The 20606-nt window shown below is 44.0% G+C and overlaps 1 protein-coding gene across 3 annotated transcripts in view; it reads right to left on the bottom strand.

Moving 5' to 3' along the window:
* The window catches only part of SOGA1 (suppressor of glucose, autophagy associated 1), a 76322-nt gene that overhangs the window by 36729 nt on the left and 18987 nt on the right, over positions 1-20606 (bottom strand). For all 3 annotated transcript variants that reach the window (XM_044300020.1, XM_044300019.1, XM_044300018.1), the window contains exons 4-5: positions 13221-13274; positions 6980-8227 (exon numbers count right to left, since the gene is read on the bottom strand). In XM_044300020.1, the coding sequence (XP_044155955.1) occupies positions 6980-8227; positions 13221-13274 (1302 nt within the window). The remainder of the gene's footprint in view (positions 1-6979; positions 8228-13220; positions 13275-20606) is intronic.

Raw genomic sequence — 20606 nt, forward strand, 5'->3', positions numbered from 1 at the left:
AATGAAGAACAGAACGAGAAAGGCCAAGGGAAGGAGTAAAAAGGAACACAATAAAAACATAAATAAAAGACAAAATATAAAATAAAAGGGTGTCAAACAAGAACACAACAAAATCAATGGAATAAGGGAAACAAAGTTACATAATAAAAAAGAGGAGGAACAGAAAGAAGAGTTTGGCGACGGAGGAGAAAGACAAGGTGGAGAGGAAAAGAAAACACGCAATGAGTAGACACGTGGGCTGGGGGGTTGTCAGAGAACAAAGACAGGAAGAGAAAAAGAAGGGAAGAAGATGTGCAAACACCGGTTATGGTGCCCATGCAGTGAACAAGGGAGCGGGGTTTAGGGAGCAGCAGGTAGAGGAAAATTAGCTGAAGTCTAGCATCATGCAGGAAAGTAGAACTCCGGGTAAAGAGAACATGCACATAACAGTCCCACAACCATGAATGCCTGGCACCTCGCCCTAGGACCCAGATACTAGAAGGCATGACCACAGCTGAAAGCTCTTTTACAGTATGCAAGAATAATAGCCGTAAACATTTAAACCCAAAATGAATATTCAGATCAAATTAGATGGAGCAGGAATTTGTCAAACTAAGTCCTAAATGTCCCTCATGCATAGGAACGTCTATAAAAGGTGTGCTCCTGGAGATCAGCCACACCTGGAGGCTTCTGGTGACAATGGGCTGCATCAGAAGCCCCCCAGTCTGTGAAAGAGCCAAGATTGAGCTCTGCCCTTTCTAAGCATCACTCTTCAGCCAGTCACTAGCCAAAAAACTTAACAGACCAGGAAGAAATTAACTTGTGTTCTCAGCAAGATTTCTACAAGACTGTTTCAGGGACATGCAGAAAATCCTGCAGACAAAGTGGCCAGGATAATCACCTGTTTACGTTCTTCATTTATTTCCAGGTTTAGTGTTCCTTTACCCTAAGTTCACACTTGAGCGTTTTACAGCGCGTTCCTACGTGCTGTAAAACGCGCAACACATGAAAACCAATGCTTCCCTATGCGGCTGGTTCACATTTTCGCGTTTTACAGCGCGTTTGAACGCGCTGTAAAACGCCCGACGCTCAAACAAGTACAGGAGCTTTTTTTGGCGCGTTTGACGCGCGTTTGGGCCATAGATTCTCTGGACAACACTGCTGTCAATCACCCAAACGCGCGTCAAACGCGCGTTTACTATTACAAAAAACGCGCATAAAAACACGTGACAAAATCGCGTGTTTGCGAAACGCTTAGGTGTGAAACCAGGGTTAAACAGGATGAGGCGCTCAGATTTGTGAGGGTCTTCTAAGAAATACCCAATGCTATTTAAGGGCTTCCAGAAGATACCCGTAGCTCTCAGTGGTCCATCCTACAAACAGATTTGCTGCCTACTGGACACCTAGCTGCAAGGTGTGTCTGCGAGGCAGCCTTTTCCAAGTGAATGTGGTCCACCACTTACAGACAAATGTGTACACTCCAGTCTAAAGCGAGATAGAATAGGACCTGCTTTCAGGCAAGAGACCAGCGAGGGACTGTGAAACGAGCAGACATCTGTCACTGCTCCTTGTTGCCTCCAACAAACTCAATGTGGCGAAGTCTTCAATATGTCTTATTAAAATTACAAGTACAAACAACCAAACAGACGCGTGTAGACATACAAATGAGCATGAGAGATTTTCGCAATATGGTGTCAAAATCCAGGCCAAGGTTTGCAGACAGTCTTGAGTAAAACAAAGCCGCTGTTTAGTAGATTTAATGAAGGGCAAAAGTGGCCGACATAAATCAGCGTCACACAAAATGAGCAAGAGTTACTGATGTTCAAAAGCACCCAAAGTTCATTCCCTCAATACACTGCAGACGCTGCACGGTCCTACTGGCTTATGTCCATATTTTGGATATTTTCTCTGCATTTCTCCTGTAGTCAAGAGTAGACCAGGAAAGTCATGCTGGGTTTCACAGACTTGCAAAAAATAATGGCAATGCCTGTAACATCCCGTAGAAAAGGTGGGGAATTTATCTCGCCCTGCACTCCAGAATTCATTGGAAAACAGGCAACTAATGTGACCTTTTGGGATTATTTGCACAAAAATGTCGCAACATTCTGCATATTTTACACCACTCACGTTAGTCTTGAGAAGTAGGTAGGAAGATGGGCATAGTTAGCTTGTCTAGCTGATTTAGGCTACATGCACACAGTTTTTTTTTCTGCCATATATTTAGGTGTAAAATCCGCAGCACAATACAGTACCAGCAAAGTGTAAGAAGTTAGACAAATCTCATTCCTTCTTTGCAAAGCAAAGGGCGAGATCTGCGGCAAATTCACAATCAAAAACGCAGGTAAAAACACTTGCCATTTTTAGTGTGGATTCAGCATGGAAAATATTTTCTGTTTGCAAATCTGCACCAGTGTGCAGACAGCCTTGAGCTAGACATATCAACTGGGAATTGCGCAAAAGTTGTCACAATCTTTCTCTGGTAAAGGAGTGGAATAGAACATGAAGTAACATCCCAAGTGTTTGACTTAAAGGGGTTATCCAACCGCTATAATGACCCCCACCACCACCACAACATACAATGCAAACTGCAGGCAGCAGATTATAGAGCAGGAGGAGCTGAGCAGAGTGATATATAGTTTTGTAGAAAGAGATTCAGTAAAACTCATAACTTATACAATTATATCTGCTTTTTCTGAGTTCACTTGTACATGGGGGCCATCTTAATCGGTGATAGCCTTCCCTGTATGAGTGTGTACAGCTGTCAGACACTGATAATTGTGCACGGACTATCTTAACAGTGACTGATTGGATTCGCTGTGTACATTTGTATACAGAGATACAAGTGGAGTCAGAAAAAGCAGAGACTTAAAATAAATTACACAATTTCCTGAATATTTTCATACTATACTGTTCAACCTGCTCAGCTTCTTCTGCTCTATAACATGAAGCCTGCAGATTGCAATGCATTTTCTTGGCGATAGGTTCCCTTTAAAGGCCAGTACAGTAATATACGTGAATGGCTAAATATGGCAACAAGCCCTTCTCTTTAAATGACTAAGGGCTTACTGAACAATATATGCCCTATCTGATGAGTAAATCACACAGGCAAGGATCCCAGCTTGGTATGGTTGCCTTAGGGTTAGCTGCTCTCTACTAGGAGGTACACAGGATTCAGGAACAGGTTATTTTTGTTTTTATTACATAAAGTGCAAGTGTTTGACACAGAAAAAAGATCCATTCAATGCATCCCTTAATATAATCCTCTTCTGCCTCATCCAAAATAAAAGGAAGGTGTCCCAAGAAATTAGCTACCCTCCTTCTCACAAAACCCATATCAGCTCCCTTTAACTGTAGGGAAAATGGCTGCAACATGAGCCCTCCTCCACTGCTCCGAAAGCCTTGCCCTCTGAATAAGGCTTCTTTCACATTAGCGGCAGCCTTCTCCAGCGGGTGAACAGCCTGCTGGACCCGTGCTGCCGGAGGTCCGCTCTGGCCCCATTGACTATAATTGGGGCGGGCCGGAGGTCCGGCGGCAGCACGGCAAACATGACGAGAGGCGGCCGGAATAAAACTACGGCAGGCTGTTCACCCGCCGGAACAGCCTGTCGGAGAAGGCTGCCACTAATGTGAAAGTAGTCTAAGCCCAACTCCTCAGCAATCTACCAGCCAAAAGTTAAAGGGCATCTGTCAGCAGATTTGTACCTATGACACTGGCTGACCTGTTGCATGTGCGCTTGGCAGCTGAAGACATCTGTGAATTAAGTTTTAATATATGCAAATGATCCTCTAGGACCAACTGCCAGATCCTCTCCACTTTGATTGACAGGGCCAGGCTGTGTAAAAGTCATCGTACCTGGCCCTGAATTCCACTAAAGTCAATGTGGAGAAGGCGTGGCAGTTGCGGAGAGAGCCGAGCCTCTAAGTGTAACGTCAATGCCCCCGTTGCTCCTAGAGGCTCATTTGTATATATGAAATCTTCATTTTTCCCAGCAATGAGGACACACATGAACATGGGACCAACACAGATGCCTTCAGCTGCCAAGTGCACATGTAACAGGTCAGCTGGTTTCATAAGTACAAGTCTGCTGACAGATTTCCTTTAAATAAAGGGAGAAGTTGTCTAAAGGGTCTTCTGCATGTGTCTGTTACGTTTAGTTTCACTATTAATTTCTAGAAAAAAGGGACAGATAAAAATGGCATTGTACTGTCATAGTCCTGATCGTTGCTTACATGGATGCATATACTACCGTCAGGCTCGGACTGGCCCACAGGGGAATAGGTGAATCCCCCCATGGGCCCCTGGGCAAGGTGGGCTCCTCAGCCCCAACCCTCTGCACAAGTTGCAAATTACCCTGACGGCACTTCAAATAGATACAGCACAGTACAGTACCTAGTTTATGGATCCATCAGGTGGCTGAGATGACATCCTGGCACAAGGGCAGGCCAGCCAGTATCCTATTTCCCCAGGAACCTGCCTTCCCAAAGTCACTGCAGGAGCTCCCCCAGGTACCGCAGTCGGACACCGACTACCGTTATCATGACATAACCTGGTACGAAGCATTACATAAATTACAGGCAGCTCACGTTTTTGTTACAAGGTAAGTCCAGGTTTCGCCCGCCTCCTTCCCCAGTTAACAAATCCATACCAGCTAGACATTTGTCTGGCTAATCTTTCACGCCTTGCAGAACAAAGAGCTGCATAGTATAATGCCGGGGATAATTAGCTGCGACTTCAGCCTGAGGGCACAAAAAGGGTCTGAGCGAGTGGGCTAAGAGACCATTATTGTACTACAAGGATTTTATTGCTCAAAACCAATTACACCTCAATCTCCTGATCATAAAAAGCGGAGCACAGGCTCCGAACAGTCACAGACGGGGCATTTACTAGATGTCTGTCTACTCAACAGCATGAACCTCATAAGATAATGTACTCCACCGCTGTCCAGGACTTTTACGTAATGGAATATGAAACTGTGGTATTCTGAAAGTGGTTACAAAGGATGAAGACAGAGGTAGAGACAGAATGGCGGCTTACACTGCCCAAACACCTTCAATAGCTGCTGAATAATAGTTGTACAGCTATTCTTCACAACCCTCACCAAACATATGCATGCTCTAGATCAGTGATGGTGAACCTTTTAGAGACCGAGTGCCCAAACTGCAACCTAAACCCACTTATTTATCACAAAGTGCCAACACGACAATTTAACCTGAATACCAATATAGTGTATCTTCCATGTACTTTATCATTTAGCTATAATAACTGCCTGTGCCGTTCATAGCGCGCCCTTCGCTGATGAATGGCAGGAAAAGTCTAAGGCTTATTGGTACACCATAGACTTTTTCCTGGGTGCGGGTGCCCACAGAGAGGGCTCCGAGTGCCGCCTCTGGCACCCGTGCCATAGGTTCGCCATCACTGCTCTATATGATGTGTGCAAGGAATTAAGCTGTCAGACATGACAGATGGTGGCTTATTTCCTCCTTGGACAAAAGGATTGGGCACTCAAATTCAACATGCCCGATACTTCTTTCCCCCCCTCTCATCATCTATCATGGGAGAGGAGAAAGGTGATTATAAACACCAGGTTTGACCAACTTTACTCTTATGCATAGGGAACCTACACTGTGAACTCTATTGAAGACAACAAGCAATGTTAATGTCTGTAAAGAACTGAATAATATGTCAGCGCTATACAAGTTAGTAAAATAAATACATAAAGTTGATCAAAACGGACGATTTCAACCAAAACTAAAGTTTGTTGGTTGAAATTTAACCACGAACGATTATTTTAGCCGACAGTTGATATGTTTAATATTTTCGGATGAAAGATCATTCGTGAAAGGAAGGGATTTCTTTGACGGTATGTTCCCAGAAAGCGCTTTCGTCCATTGCCTGGTTTCATTGAACATCAAGAACAGCTAAAATGTGTATGCCGTGTCTGTGAAAGGAATGTTCACCAGATGATTGTTTGGTTATCTGATGTTCAACCATCAACCAACTTCATTCTAAGGTGTATGGCCGCCTTTAGTCATGTCGCAAGGCCTCTTAAAGGGTCGAACAAGTACGAATTAAGTGAATTTAGTGGTCTCCACAAAGAAAACAAGATCATTCCAAGGCCCATCCATAGAAGACTAACACAACAAAGAATACAAGTTTCCACTGTTTAGTCAAATGACTCAATAGGAATCTGTCATGATCCAACTATTTGCTCCTCAGGCTTTTCCTTATTCAATATATGCCTCAGCTGGCTTATCAGACGTGACTCACATCATACACTTTATATGCTACAGATGTACTCTACCTCATCTTACAGTAAATGTCTCACTATCACAGCAGCTTTGCAGAAATCCATATGACAATTGAGAGCTCTGAAGCTTCTCTAAAGCAGTCCATGCTGCTGTGATCATGAAATGCCCTCAATTTACAGCCTCGTTCCATTGTAATTTAGGCCAGTGAAACACCTCAGGCAACAATATTGATATTCTGCCAAGAGGGAGAGAGTGGGGAACGGAACATAACAAAAGATCTGCTCACTGACCCTTTTTCCTGGACTCGAGCCTCCTTTTTACATTTGCTTCATTCAGTTTCCTAATGTGGTCTAGAAACTGAACACACAATTAAATGGCTAGTGGGCACACATCAAGGTCTACTGCCGCATCCCACCTAATAAGCCTCAAAAATGTACTTCACATCCATGCACTGCTGGGTAACCTCACTTTCCTGCTTGTATGCTATCTATACCAACAAAATGTCCTGCCAACATGAAATGTTAGCATTCATGGGAATAACAAATGCCCTAAACATTAATTTCATGCACACTGGAAGGGCAGAGTACCATCTTTAGCGTCCTCACCATGCAGTAGGTTTCATTAGTATACAAGTAAAGGTTAGGTATATAGGTATAGTAATAAAAGCGGTTGAGAGAGGTTATTGCTATATGGGGGGGGGGGGGGTAGAGGAGAGGGAAAGGTTCTGCATGGTAATGTATGTAGCACTCACCTGTGAACTAGAGCAGTTGTCCTTCTTGGAGGAGTCTTTTGAGGTACCTGGACAGGTTGTGTCTGGCAGTAATGACAAAGAATCCAGCTGTCCTTTACAGGACTCTCCAAAGGCATCTACTTTCTTAGTAAAGCAGTTTAGTTCCTGTTGAAGCACCACTAGTCTAGAAAGGATGGCATTAACTAGTTTGGAGTCACTTGTTACTTCACTGTTATCAAAGGCCTCTGTTAACAAGAGGTCTCCACAATCGTTATCTGTACAGAGTTTAACACCCGAAGGAAACCCGTTTGCTTCAGATGTTAAGACCTCAATGGCTCTACTTATTATTTCCACTTGTGTTTTAATGCCAAAGAGACTTTCTAAGTCTTTAATCTTTGGTAACCTGGACGGAGAATTGTTACAAACATCTGGAGATTTTAAGATACCTTTCATGGCGCGTTCTTTTGAGTCTGTAGAATCAGTTTCTCCACCTATTGGTCCCTCACGCCAAAGAGATGTTGGAACACACTGGGCAGAGTCTCCAGCTTCTGCATCAGTTTCCATTAAGGGCTTTGTGGTTTGACAAGATGCCAGGTCATAACGTTGAAGATTTGAAAGAAGCACCCTGTTTTCGTACTGGAGTTTTTTGACCTTTCCGCTAAGTTCACTGATTTGCATTTTGGCAGTGATGAGCTCTTCTTGTGAAGGTTCGCTGATGACAGAACAGCTATCCTCTGACAACGTAATGTCCAGGTCATGGTCAGACTTATATTTATTCAGTTCATTCATGAGAAGTTTATTTTGGTCCTCCAGCTCCATCATTGATCTTCTAAGCAGATCAGCCTCTTCTTCCACAAACTGAAGATGTCGTCTAAGCTCTACAAAATTGTCCCCAGACTCTCCAGCTGGAAATGCAAATCTGGAGTCTTGACCTAGATATTCTCGGTCAGCATGAACTTTCATCTCATCCATCTCTGCTCGTAACCCTCGATTTTCAACCTCTAGCTCTACTATCCTCCGACTCAAGAGGTTGGCTTCTTCTTCAACTAGTTTAAGATGAGACTTTAACTCTGCTTCTCGGGAATGTGGAGAGTTTGCTAGTTCTTCTACAGATAATGAGCTGTCCAGATCTCCATACATAGCCCTGTATTTTACCAGTTCATCTTTCATGATGTCATTATCTTTTGCCACTTTTGTCAGTTTTTTACACATCAAAGCAGATTCTTCTTTTGCAAAATGTAGCTGGCATTTTATATCAGCGCTGTCCTCCTAAAAGTGATTAAAAAAAATCATCTTTAGGTTGTCTTGTAAATACAGCAAATGAAGCCTGCATAATTATAAAATTTATACTAGAACACCGGCTATGTTACTTGGTTTATGTAAGGCTCTGTTCACACCAACATCATAGGTTCTATTATTAATGGTGTCCCATTGGGTCCATTAATTTAAAAAAGGCAATGGAAACCTGATGGAAAGCAGCCTGGCACCAAAGTGATCAAAGTCTAAGCAGCATTTACATTAATACTGCCATAAAGATAAAAGTAGTAAATGAAAAAAATAAAAATTAATTAAAAACGCCTAGATAGAAGGAATCTGCCAAGTTAATCAGAATGGCGCATGTAGAATGATAAATTTAGCGCAACTCTCAACCTGGTAGATTTTTATGCTACCTCGTGACTGGCATACTTTTCACCAAAGAAATAGGGCATGGCATTAATACATTTGACACCGCTTAGCCACTCTCCATACTTTTTAAAATGGTTGAAAAAGGAGTCTACAAAAAAAACATATGTCTACAACACAATAAATTTGGCACGCACATTTTGCTTATTAAATCTCCACCTCGGGCTGGTCATATACTGAACGCTCATCATGCATGTGTTCTGGTTGGGAATAGTGAAGAAATCCCTAAATAACAAAGGAATCAAGCATGGTCAAATCTAACAGCTCAACCCCTCTTTTGTCCTGACATCCTGCTGTCGGTGGAAAGTTGGGACACCCCCATACACATCAAATGGTTGGCCGGTCCTACTGAAAACGTAGAAGTAATCTTACATTCTTCTAATGTGTATGGCCAGCGTCCACTCCCTAGATATTGATGACCTATCCTCAGGATAAGCCATCATTAGAAGATTGGTGGGGGTCTAGCACCACTGTGATCAGTCGAATAAGAGCCATGATGCAGCACGCCGGCTTCTGCTTCAGGCTCCATCAACTGCTGTTTCCGGCACAAGTGGCCACCAAAACAGCTGATCGATTGGGGTGCCAGACCCCCACTGATCTGATGCCGATGACGGGTCATCAATATCAAGAGAGTGAAAAACCATTTTATGTCTTTACTATGTGTAGACAAAGATTAGGAATATGCGTCTCCTAATTAACTTTTGCCCTCCAAGTAGATTCCAATCTAATACCGATACACGTACATTGTTTTCTCAACACCCAGCAGTTAAAGTTAATTTCACGTTGTGCCATCCATACAAACTTACTAAATGCCATGAGAAAAACCTAGACCCAAAATAAAAAGGGAAAACAATACTGCGGCTCTTGGAAAGCATGCCTTCTCTTTAATGTGTGCTATTTTAAGTCTTAAAAACAGGGGGCTTGGCATGTCTGGGTGTGTCGCCCACCATATATTTGTTCTATGTTTGGATTACGGTTTTCACCACAGTTTGGGATGTCTGCCCAACAGGAAATTCTGGAGAGAGATAAGTTATAGGGACAAGAAAAGAGCTACGTCTTCTGGACATCAAACATATAGCCACAAATCTTCATGCTCTAGTGCAGGCTTGGCCAACCTGCGGCTCTCCAGCTGTTGTAAAACTACAACTTCCGTAGACTAACAGCTGTAGGTAGTCTGGGCATGCTGGGAGTTGTAGTTTTGCAACAGCTGGAGAGCCTTTAGGTTGGCCATCCCTGCTCTAGTGGACATGGCCCCATGACTGCAACATCAAGGTCATGGGTTGCTATAAAAACATGCAAATGAAGAGTCAATTTACACCTAGAAAGTGTTCTTCAAACACAAAGCAAGCCCAGCTTCAGGATCCCCAGGCAATCCGCTATTTCTACTGGGACTTTTTTTGTGTCCCAACTTATAAAAATATCCACAGGATACAAGATAATTATCCGATTAGTGGGGCTCTGACCACGAGAATGGGGGTCCAATGTTTCCCAATTGAACGGAGCAGCGGTTGAGCCTGTGCACTGCTGCTCCATTCAAACTCTATGGGGCCCAGGTTTGGGACAATCTATTTAAAGGGGTTCTCCGGGATTTTCATATTGATGGCCAATCCTAGGTCATCACTATAAGATTGGCGGGGCGCCAGTCTCACTGCTGTATGAAGAGGCTGCAGTGCTTCATGAGCGATGTGGTGTCACGTTCATTGATTACATGGCCTAGGCGCAACTTAGTCCCATATTCAAGTGAATGGTAGTCGAGCTGCAATACCAAGCACAGCCACTATACAATCTACAGTGCTGTGCTTGGTAAGCTGCGGCACTCACTGGAGCTCCCTGGCCTCCTCAAACAGCTGATCGGGAATCCCTGCCGATCTCATATCGATGACCTGTCCTGAGGATAGGCCATCAATATGAAAACCTCTTTAAATATATGGTTAGGTATGGATAGGTCAGACCCGCCAGAGTGGGAGATTTTCAATGCACTAACAAAACAAGAAAAAAGAAAGAAAAATAAAATAAAAAAAAACGCAACATACATAAAGTGCATTGCAGTGTAGGGTATATGCAAATGTATGGGCTTACTATATACATGTCTGAGCAGCACTTTTCACACTACGTCCGGGCACAGAGACAAATCTAAAGCCAGTGTTCAGTTCACCACATTTTGAAACCTCAGCCATGATAAACCTCTCCTCTGTAAGGGTAGAACCAAATGGGACGGCCGGCATGTGGTCGAGATGCAGAACGTGAGGTGGCGACAGTGGATTTCAAACATCTTAAAAACCGACTGTCAATCATTTAGTTATTGCTATGGGACACCAGGATGTGTATATCTAATAACAAAACTGGGCCATTAACAATAACCAGGTAATATCAATATCAAATATGGCAGCGCGGTTTTGGCTCGCATCCCAACCGGCCGCCGCGCCTACCGCTAATGAGCCCTGGATTCAGATTCCGCTAATAAGCTCCAGGTGGCTAGGAAAATCATGCAAAAGTGAAACCCAAGACAACATGGCATTGTGGTAAGTGTGCCTGCCACTAGAGCTCGCTCTTAAAGAAAAACACAGATGTAGCGGCCTTTTGTCCCAACTTGTACTGTACAAATATTATGAGCGCGGCTCGCTGTGGCTGACTGCGGGTCTGTGCGCTGCACACAGCTTCCTCTCTGTCAGTAGTCTGCCATACCACTGCACTGAACAGAATAGCATTTGTCTGCCATTGCCCAGCCCCCACCCCCTGGAAATTAAATCCTTCTCAGATGCCTTTACACTGTAATCAAGGGAAAGCGTTTCAAAGGCCCCCCTTTATACTTAACGAAGGCAGAAGCCCAAATCAAAGCCCCATTGAGATGTAGATTGGAACGTGGGAGTAGAATACTAATGATCTGGCATTAATGAATATATTCAAACAAGCAACAAGAAAATGTAATGAGAAAAGGGAAGACATTTTTTAATTAGTCCCAGAATAGTCTAGCAGCACATTGCCCCAAGTCTACCGTAGAAGCCTTCTTGTTCCTTTTTGCAGCAGAAGTCACCCAGCTGTTATAGGTATGGCTGAAAACAAGAGCGTGCAATCCATCAGGCTGGTGGCAGTGTGCCAAGACATGGCACCTAAAAAGTCCCAGATCAGGAAGGGCTGCACTTTATTCAGTGCTACACCAAACAAAACACCTAAATATTGCCCGCTGCCAATCAGAACACAGTCTTTTACGTGGCACGATGCAAGCGATAAAACAAGTGGATCGGCGTTTCAGTTTTTAAAAAGGGCCAGTCAAAACTATGGGGGACAAACGATCATAAGTTCAATTGTTCTTCCCCCTTACATTATGTTGAAAGCACATCCCCCATTTACGTCCTTGGACAGCAGGCATAAATCATCCGATCATCTGACAAATGGGTGCTTGCCCGTTTGGGTCGGCTGATCAGCGAGGCAGTGTTTAAACAAGTTGGCAATTAGCCAGCCGAGCGAACATTGCTTTCTGATCACTGGTCCATGTAAAAGGCCCTTTCAGGTGGTCTTCAAAATCAGCTAAAAACATTGCAAGAGATTACCAAACTAGAATTCTGCCTCAATTATGCGTTTTAGACACTTACTAGGCAAGAGGTGTGGCTTAGAGGGAAGGGGTGTGACTTAGAGGGAAGGGGTGGGGCTTTAAATGCAGCAAAAGTGCATCAAATTTAGTAGAGACAACCAATAGGAGGTGTAAAGTTAGATGAAAGTGTCCACTCCTAGCAAGATGCATTCAAATGATCGTCCAGCCTGAGCCACTGCAATGTGGCCCATCTTTAGAGGGCGTGGTCCAAGTTTAGACAGAATTAGTAAATCTGCCCTATTGATGCTCTCCACTATTCACCAGTGTTATCAGGGGCTTTTCACAGTGCTGTACATAAGGTCTAAGGGTCCTATTACACCTGCAGATGAAGCAGGCGATTGTCGGGAGGGAAGCGTTCCGTCTCGGCAATCGTCTGCTCATCAGCGGAGGAGACCGATGCGATCACATGCAGCAATCTCCTCCGCAGTATAGGGTGGAGCAATCGCTAATGCCATGGCTTGTCCCCATACTGAATCACTGTTTGCCAGCAGTAGATGGTGATCATGGCATGATCGGCCGACGACAAACGATTGTTAAACCTGCTAAAAGATTCCAGTTACCAGATGAACGAGGGTTTTCTCGTTTATCGGTGGCAGTATTATACTGCCAGATCATCGCTAACCAGCATTCATACGAATGCTGGTTAGCGATAATATCAACGATTATCTTCAGGTGCAATAGGGCCTTAGGGCTGGAGGCTGACAACCACTGTATGTAGCACCAGTCCAGGGACAGATGGCACTACAGAAGTCTTGTGGATATGAGACACTGGCATCACAAGTTAACGGTAAGACTGCTACACAGACGCACTGTCTATAATATTTCACATATGTTCCGTTTGACACCACTATACATACCGCTGACCAGTTCTGGTCATCATATTACACAGGAAGGGGCTCTGGCACAGCGCATGCGTCAGGGGTGCATTCTATGACTCCACAATGCACAGGAATGGCGGTAGTTCAACTGGACCCTGCCGAGTCTTACCTGAGGGGATGGCTTCTTGTCCAATTTGCCCGATCTTCTCCTTTTTAACGAATTCTGCAAATACAAAATGCATGAAATTTCAGCTGAGTGTGCAGAGAAGGGAATGAGTTATACATACGTTATCAATATACATTAGGTACATACACTGCTTGAGCCAATTGCTTCTAGCTTCTTTCTATACACAGACGTACCTATTTCTAAAATCATGGGGCTATAGTGTGAATTTGCATGGAATTAGTGGCACAAAGTGACGAGATATTACATGCGCTCCCAGAATGAGAGGACGACTGTTTATATACAGAAGCTGGAGATATGGATTCATGGAATCGGAGATTCCCTCACAAAACTCCTGCCACCGATAACAGATTATATCCAAGGAGACAATATAGTGCAGGCGTCAGCAACCTCTAGCACTCCAGCCGTTGTGAAACTACAGCTCCCAGCATGCACACTTGCTCAGTTGTTCTTGAAACTCCCACAGAAGTAAATGGAGCATGATGGGAGTTGTAGTTTTTGCAAGAGTGCAAGGAGTTGATGACTCCTTTCATACTGTATATGAAAATCCCATCTCCCTAGGCAGGTACTGCTAGTTTCTCTGGACCCAGGTCAGTACTGGAGCGGGCGTACGTCATTGCATCAGATCTCGTCGACACTTTTAAAAAGGGAATGTGTCATGATAAAATTACATATTATGTAAATCATGTATTTATGTTGAACGTAGTTTTAAATAATTTTTGATGATTATTTTTAATTTTCCATGTCAATATATTTCAATTACCATAAAATCCTGCAGTTTTCACACTGGCCACTATGCCTTATAGGTGTCATTTTGTGGTCTGTACAGATCACTTCACTGCAGTTATCTGCTTATCATTACAGGAGGGATTACAATGACAGATATCATCTCTGTATATAGAGAACACAGATATCACAGCTTATCTACTCCCTCCTGACCTCTGCACAGGTTACAGAGCATGCCAAGAAAACTCTCCCATTGAAGTCAATAGGCTCCCCTCCAGACCATTGTGTCTATGGCCCATGTGGCTGCCGTAAAGCAATTCTCTGAATACGTTTAAAAGGGCATCTGTCAGCAGATTTGTACCCATGACACTGGCTGACCTGTTACATGTACATGTGAGCTTGGTAGCTGGAGGCATCTGTGTCATTCCCATGTTCATATGTGCCGGCATTGCTGAGAAAAATGATGTTTTAACATATGCAAATGAACCTCTAGGAGCAACGGGGGCGTTACCATTACACCTAGAGGCTCTGCTCTCTCTGCAACCGCCGTGCCCTCTGCACTTTGATTGACAGGACCAGGCAGAGAAAAACTTGATCATTTTTATACTGCCTGGCCCTGTCAAAGTGCAGAGGGCACAGCAGTTGCAGAGAGAGCTGAGCCTCTAGGTGTAATGGCAACGCCCCTAGAGGCTCATTAACATAGTTAAACGTCTAAATATTTGCATATATTAAAACAGTACTGAGGGCACATATGAACATGGGACCAACACAGATGCTTCCCGCTGCTAAGCGCACATGTAACAGGTCAGCCAGTGTCATAGGTACAAATCTGCTGACAGATGCCCTTTAACAGCAGCTCAGGCAAGATGGCTGCCCCGGCAATCATGTCCAGGAAATGGAATAAAAAAAATATATATATTTGAAATCCAAAAATAAAAACTGATTTAAAAAACAAACAAAAAAAACGTGCGTTACTATCTGGTTATAACTGGCAGAAAAACAATTTTGGCGACACATTTCCTTTAAGACCGCATACAGAAATCTGAGAAACTAACACCAACTGATTGAAGCACTTGAAGGTGTTAAAAGCAAATTAATTCAGCTCGTCCTGTTAATTAACGAGCTGCTTTTCTGGGCCAATATTAAATAAAACCGCCAAAGGACAAGCTTACAAAAACTGCGAGATGAATTATACATTAAAAAGAAACTCCTGTCACATACATATGCAATACAGATTTAGAAAATTATTATTTTTTAATGGCTTTCTCTTATTAGCGGCAGTTACCGGTAATCAGCGCCATTTCTTATAAATAACTTCTGAATCTGCCAGCCCTAGCCAATATTTCTCTAGAAACAAAAGACCGTCCTGAAAACGCCGGGCGTGCCATGTCAGACTGCTATGCGGTCAGATAAGGGTCTGGTGGCCTCAAATAGCACGGAGATCACATGTCACTCAGTGCCCTACTCGCTGCCCGCTCGCCCTCCTTCACACGGTGAGCACATGGCCCAGCTGTCCCCTCATGAAGGAGGATTTCTGCCCCCTGGAGGCAAGGATACTGCACATATGCTGAAAGGCAGGATTTACATTGTACTATATGGGTACGTCCACGCCTGACTGAAACGCTGAAAATCCACACAGTACCAGCAAAGTGGATGAGCACCAGGAAATACATGGCTAAACCAGGCACAATGGGGGAGATTTATCAAACTGGTGTAAAGTATAACTGGCTTAGTTGCCCATAGCAACCAATCAGATTCCACCTTTCATTTTCCAAAGGAGCTCTGAAACATAAAAGGTAGAATCTGATTGGTTGCTATAGGCAACTAAGCCAGTATTTCTTCAAAGTCTTGTAGGGCTAGCTCAGCTGAATGATACCTTTCACATTGAGATCTGTTACTTCGTTATACTGAAAATTTACTTTTAATCTATATGCAAATGAGCAGTTAAGTGCACTGAGGGAGGGTCTAATCCACTCTGTGCACCCTTGCCCCTCCTGCTTCCTCTGCCAGCCCCTCCCTCTCCTTCTTGAAGGACAGGGCCAGGTTCTTGCATAGTCATCTCTTGGTCCCGGTCATTCTGGAGAAAATAGAGTATTTTTAATCCACATGCAAATGAGCAGTCAAGTGCACAAAAGGCGGGCCGAAGCCACTCTGTGCACCCTTGCTCCTCCTCCTTCTGCCAGCCTCTCCTCCTCCTTGATTGATAGGGACAGAGAGACGACTATGCTGGAACCTGGCCCTGTAAAGCAAGGCGAGGGAGGGGTTGGCAGAGGAAGCAGGAGCAAGGGTGCAGAGGGACTTAGGCTCGGTGCACTTGACTGCTCATTTGCATATGGATAAAAAGGACTTTTTTTCTCCAGGATGCAGAAACGGATCGCTAATTGAAAGGCATCATTACATTTGGTAGAGGTAGCCATACAGGGGATTTGAAACCTGTAGCATGTCAACTTATACTCAATATCGCCCCAGGGGAATTAACCCTTTGCAATGGAGAGTAAACCCGCAGCCATTTCTTCAAAAAAATCTACTTGCAGCAAAATCCACAGAGAACTTTTCCGCTGTATTTTGAGTAATGTGTGGATGTATGAGATAGGTAGATAAGGGGCAGCCAGACACATCAAATGCCGCTTATCCCATGTAGCCATAATATATTCACCTTGTTCAGTTCAGATTGTGGCAGTACGGAGTGCTTTTAGAGATGGACTACCCCATCCTTACAAACTGGAGGACCGCCGTACACTGCCGCACAGTCCTGGAGGTTCAGCTGAAGATCTTCTATTTCAGACACCACCATAGGCAGCCATTGCATTAATGGCGTCGCCCAGACGTGACGCAGGGTAAGCAGTGCTGGTGTCATATGTATACACACTATATACAATCGATGAACTGCGACAGGAAACAGGCACGGCTTGCGGTATACACGATTACATGGCATATACGCATTAGTCCCCGGCATGGTTTAGGAGACCGACTCCTACTGACAAGGATTGTTGTTGTAATCTCCCCCCGGCAGTGTCATCTGTTTAACCCCCAACATGTTAGAATGGACAACCCCCCACAGAAACCTGATTTACATGAGAGAAGTGGGAAGCCACACGTGAATATAGAAAACCCTCTTAGCTCCATATCCCGGAGCGGGCGATGATTTATCTCTGGAAATCTCACAAAGCAGCCATCTGCTCTCACCCGGGTGCATGTCTCAAGGCCACCAGGCCACTCGCCTTCTGATCCGTGCATCTCCTGCTGTCACCCTAACATGCCCGGATGGTATGAAAGAAGACAGCAAGTGTCAGACATGTTACTCCGAGGCACAGAGCGACGCTGCGGCCAATATGTAGCCCTGGATATCGCTGCGCCAGCAGAAATGAAAATGGATTCTGGTTATCTGAATGGAAGTGGTGTATCTCCATGCCAGAGGCAAAAGCAGAAGGGTCTGTTCTGCTGACTCTGCCAGGCCACCAACCAAGACAAAACCTTGCTGAACTATGATAAAGGAAGCAGCCACCTTATACCGAAATCCATACAAAGCTGAAATCCTCCCATCCAGATGTACAGATATCATACACATGCTGCGTCAAAAATATCCGCATGAAAATTGACATGTAGAAGAGGATTTTATAGGCTGTGGACATCACTGGGGCAACATTTTTTTTATGATGATTTTTGTTGCGTTATTTGAAGCCAAAAATCTTTTTTTTCAACAATTCCCCCCCCCCTACAGCTTTCCATTTGTGTGTATTTTGGAAAAAAAACTGCAGGCTCTGCTTTACATTGAATCCACCAGAGAACTGCTCTGTAGCCCTCATCTCTGAACGTCTGACAGCTCATAAACACTCATTTAAGCAAAATTCTTCTTATGAAATGGACCAGTACAGAGATGAGGGCTACAGATCCAGCCAGATTCAGTGTGAAGCAGAGAGCCCCGCTAGGCTTCAAATGTAAGCTTGAAAATTGTTGACATTTTTTAATAAAAAGACCATATAAAAAAAATTTAAGATTTTTAGTCCAAAATGATTAGAAGGCAATAATAAAAAATGCCCCCAAAAAGGTGCTCATAGCCTTTACATTTGCAGTATGTCAATTTATGCATTTTCACCATGGACATCCAATGCAGTGCATAGGGTTAAATCAATGAGAAAAACCTGCAAGTGAAACATGCAAATTTGGCTGTGGATTTGGCATGGAACCAGAATGACTATTTCCCATCACATCCGTACCCTATTTCAGACACAATTCAGGATCAGGGTTAAAGGGGTTGTCCCGTCTCTCCTTTTCCACAGCGACATGGGACTAGGTGCTGGCCCCAGGTGGCCAGGCTTGCAGCTGTGAGGTGATCCACGGTTTCCAGCTTTCTGTCCAGACGTATAGGCTTTGTGGTGTTGAATGGAGGCAGAAAGGACACGCCTCCCTAAGATGCCAGGCTGAAGATAATCTAGCAGAGCAATTGGAGCAGTGAATGTGAAGATCTCTGGACCCATGTGAGGCACAGGGTTGGTTCTAGCTTTGTTAGAAAGGTATTGTCACGTACTACAGTGTATATGACGGACGATTTTTATTTGTACTTCAACCATGGCATAACCCCTTTAAGGTGCGTTTACACTGCATTAATGAGCAGGCAATTATCGGGAAGGGACCTTTCCTTCCCGATAATTGCCTGCTCGTCGGTGGAGGAAAAAGCTGGATTTACATGCAGCAATCACCTCCACTGTATCGGGAGGCCTCTGTTCACACAGTACAACCTGCTGCCCAGAAATTATGATTTAATGTGCTGTATCAATGATGTAATGCACCCCATAAATGGCTGCTTTGCTAGTTCACAATGTGATCGGCAGCATGTTTACATGGGCCGATTATGGGGAATTTGTATTCGTAGTAACGGACATTCCTTATAATCTGCCCGACCACTGGGCAGTATACCTAGACACGATCCCTAGTCTAGTCGAAGCAAACTCCGGGCACCTGAGGACGTAACCAACTGCATGCCCAGACAAATGCCCAGGAAATAGCATAGCTACTGACGGTACTTTTTCTCTTAAGCTGGCATGAATTCACAAAATTGCCTAGACGAAAAGAAAACAAAGAGAAAGCATACTGGTGGTCCTTTGGCTTGGCCCAAAAGGGGTTAACGAGAACTACTTTCATCATGTTCCCCTCTGGGATCAGACCACAAGTCTTACTACTATAAAACATAGCAGGCAATTTATGGTACCCACCCCGGCTTCCTAAAATGGCAACGATATAACTGCTAAACGCCTTGCCGGTCTCTGACGGCCTCGCTACGCTTGGCCTTCTGCCACATTACGAACATGGAGCATTTTTTGAAAGCGCTCTTTGTGTATTTCTGAACTCGGGGCAGTTCTGCATATTTCAACAGGAACCGCTGGAGAGAACTTCCAGCTGCTTATGATCTAATCCTTCGTTCCCCCCTCCCCCCCTTTCTTTTTTTTTTTTTTTCTGTTCAAACCCGTACATTCAGCCAAGAAGAACAACCCTGTCAAATCTACGTTACCAGCGGCTGCTGCGAGCAAAGTCCTGGAAGTAAAGCCATGTGATTGCACTGTATGGAATGGGCATGTGATCGGATACGGATCCGTTATATCATCTCCATCTGTCTCCAAGTCGTTTAGGACATACAGACACTATAGTAGTCGGAAACCAGAAATGCGTTGGAGGCAACTACCGTATATATAATTACAAAGCAGTACGTTGATTAAAAAGAAGAATTTAAAAAAAAGTTCACTTGAAGTGGTTGTGCCATGGAGATAAAGTGCTTGGTGGGCGATTCTGACCACCTATGAATGATGCAGCAGCCATTCTCTATGGGACTGACGGACAAAGCAGAGAGCTGTGGATAGGGGAGAGGTTTAAATCTAGAATCTAGGCACAACTTAAAAACCTAAAACACCTTAGAATAGTTCATTTTAGGCTACATTCACACGACTAAGTGTTTTGCGGTCTGCAAATTGCTAATCCGCAAAAACACGGATACCGGCCGCATGCTTTCTGCATTTTGCAGACCACACATGGTGCTACATAGAAAATGCCTATTCTTTTTCTACCAAATTTCGGAACGGATGCTGACCCATTCATACGGTCGTGTGAATTACATGGGCAAGGCTGCAGCGCCGCTTTTCACTTCTGCCGACTGCACTACCTTGGAGCTCAACATCCAACTCCTTTCACACAGGCTGCGTGCTATGGAAACAGCACTAACAAGGGGTTGTCACAAATGTGCCTAGCAACTAGTCCCTCTTAAATTACTCAGGCTATGGACACCTTTGGGGGCATGTATATATATATATATATATATATTAGCATTTTACTCATTTTGGGCTAAAAAAAAATATATATATATATATATATATATATATATATATATATATATATATATATATATATATATATATATTTTTATTTATTTTTTTCAAAAAAAGTGGGTACTGCGCCTGTGCGAGACTTCGTTCGGCGTGAGGGAGGGGGAGGAGAGGCAGGAGAGGCTGTGGCAGGCTGGGGGCGGCGGTTAGACAGTACAAGGAAGGCGGGCTGGGCACTGTAAGAGGGGCGGTACTGGGCTCACTAAGAAGAACAAAACGCCCCTCTGGGCACATTCAGGACTTATTTGCATATCAATAAAAGTTGTTTTTT

This window comes from Bufo gargarizans, chromosome 6, assembly GCF_014858855.1.
Source record: "Bufo gargarizans isolate SCDJY-AF-19 chromosome 6, ASM1485885v1, whole genome shotgun sequence".
Taxonomy (NCBI): domain Eukaryota; kingdom Metazoa; phylum Chordata; class Amphibia; order Anura; family Bufonidae; genus Bufo; species Bufo gargarizans.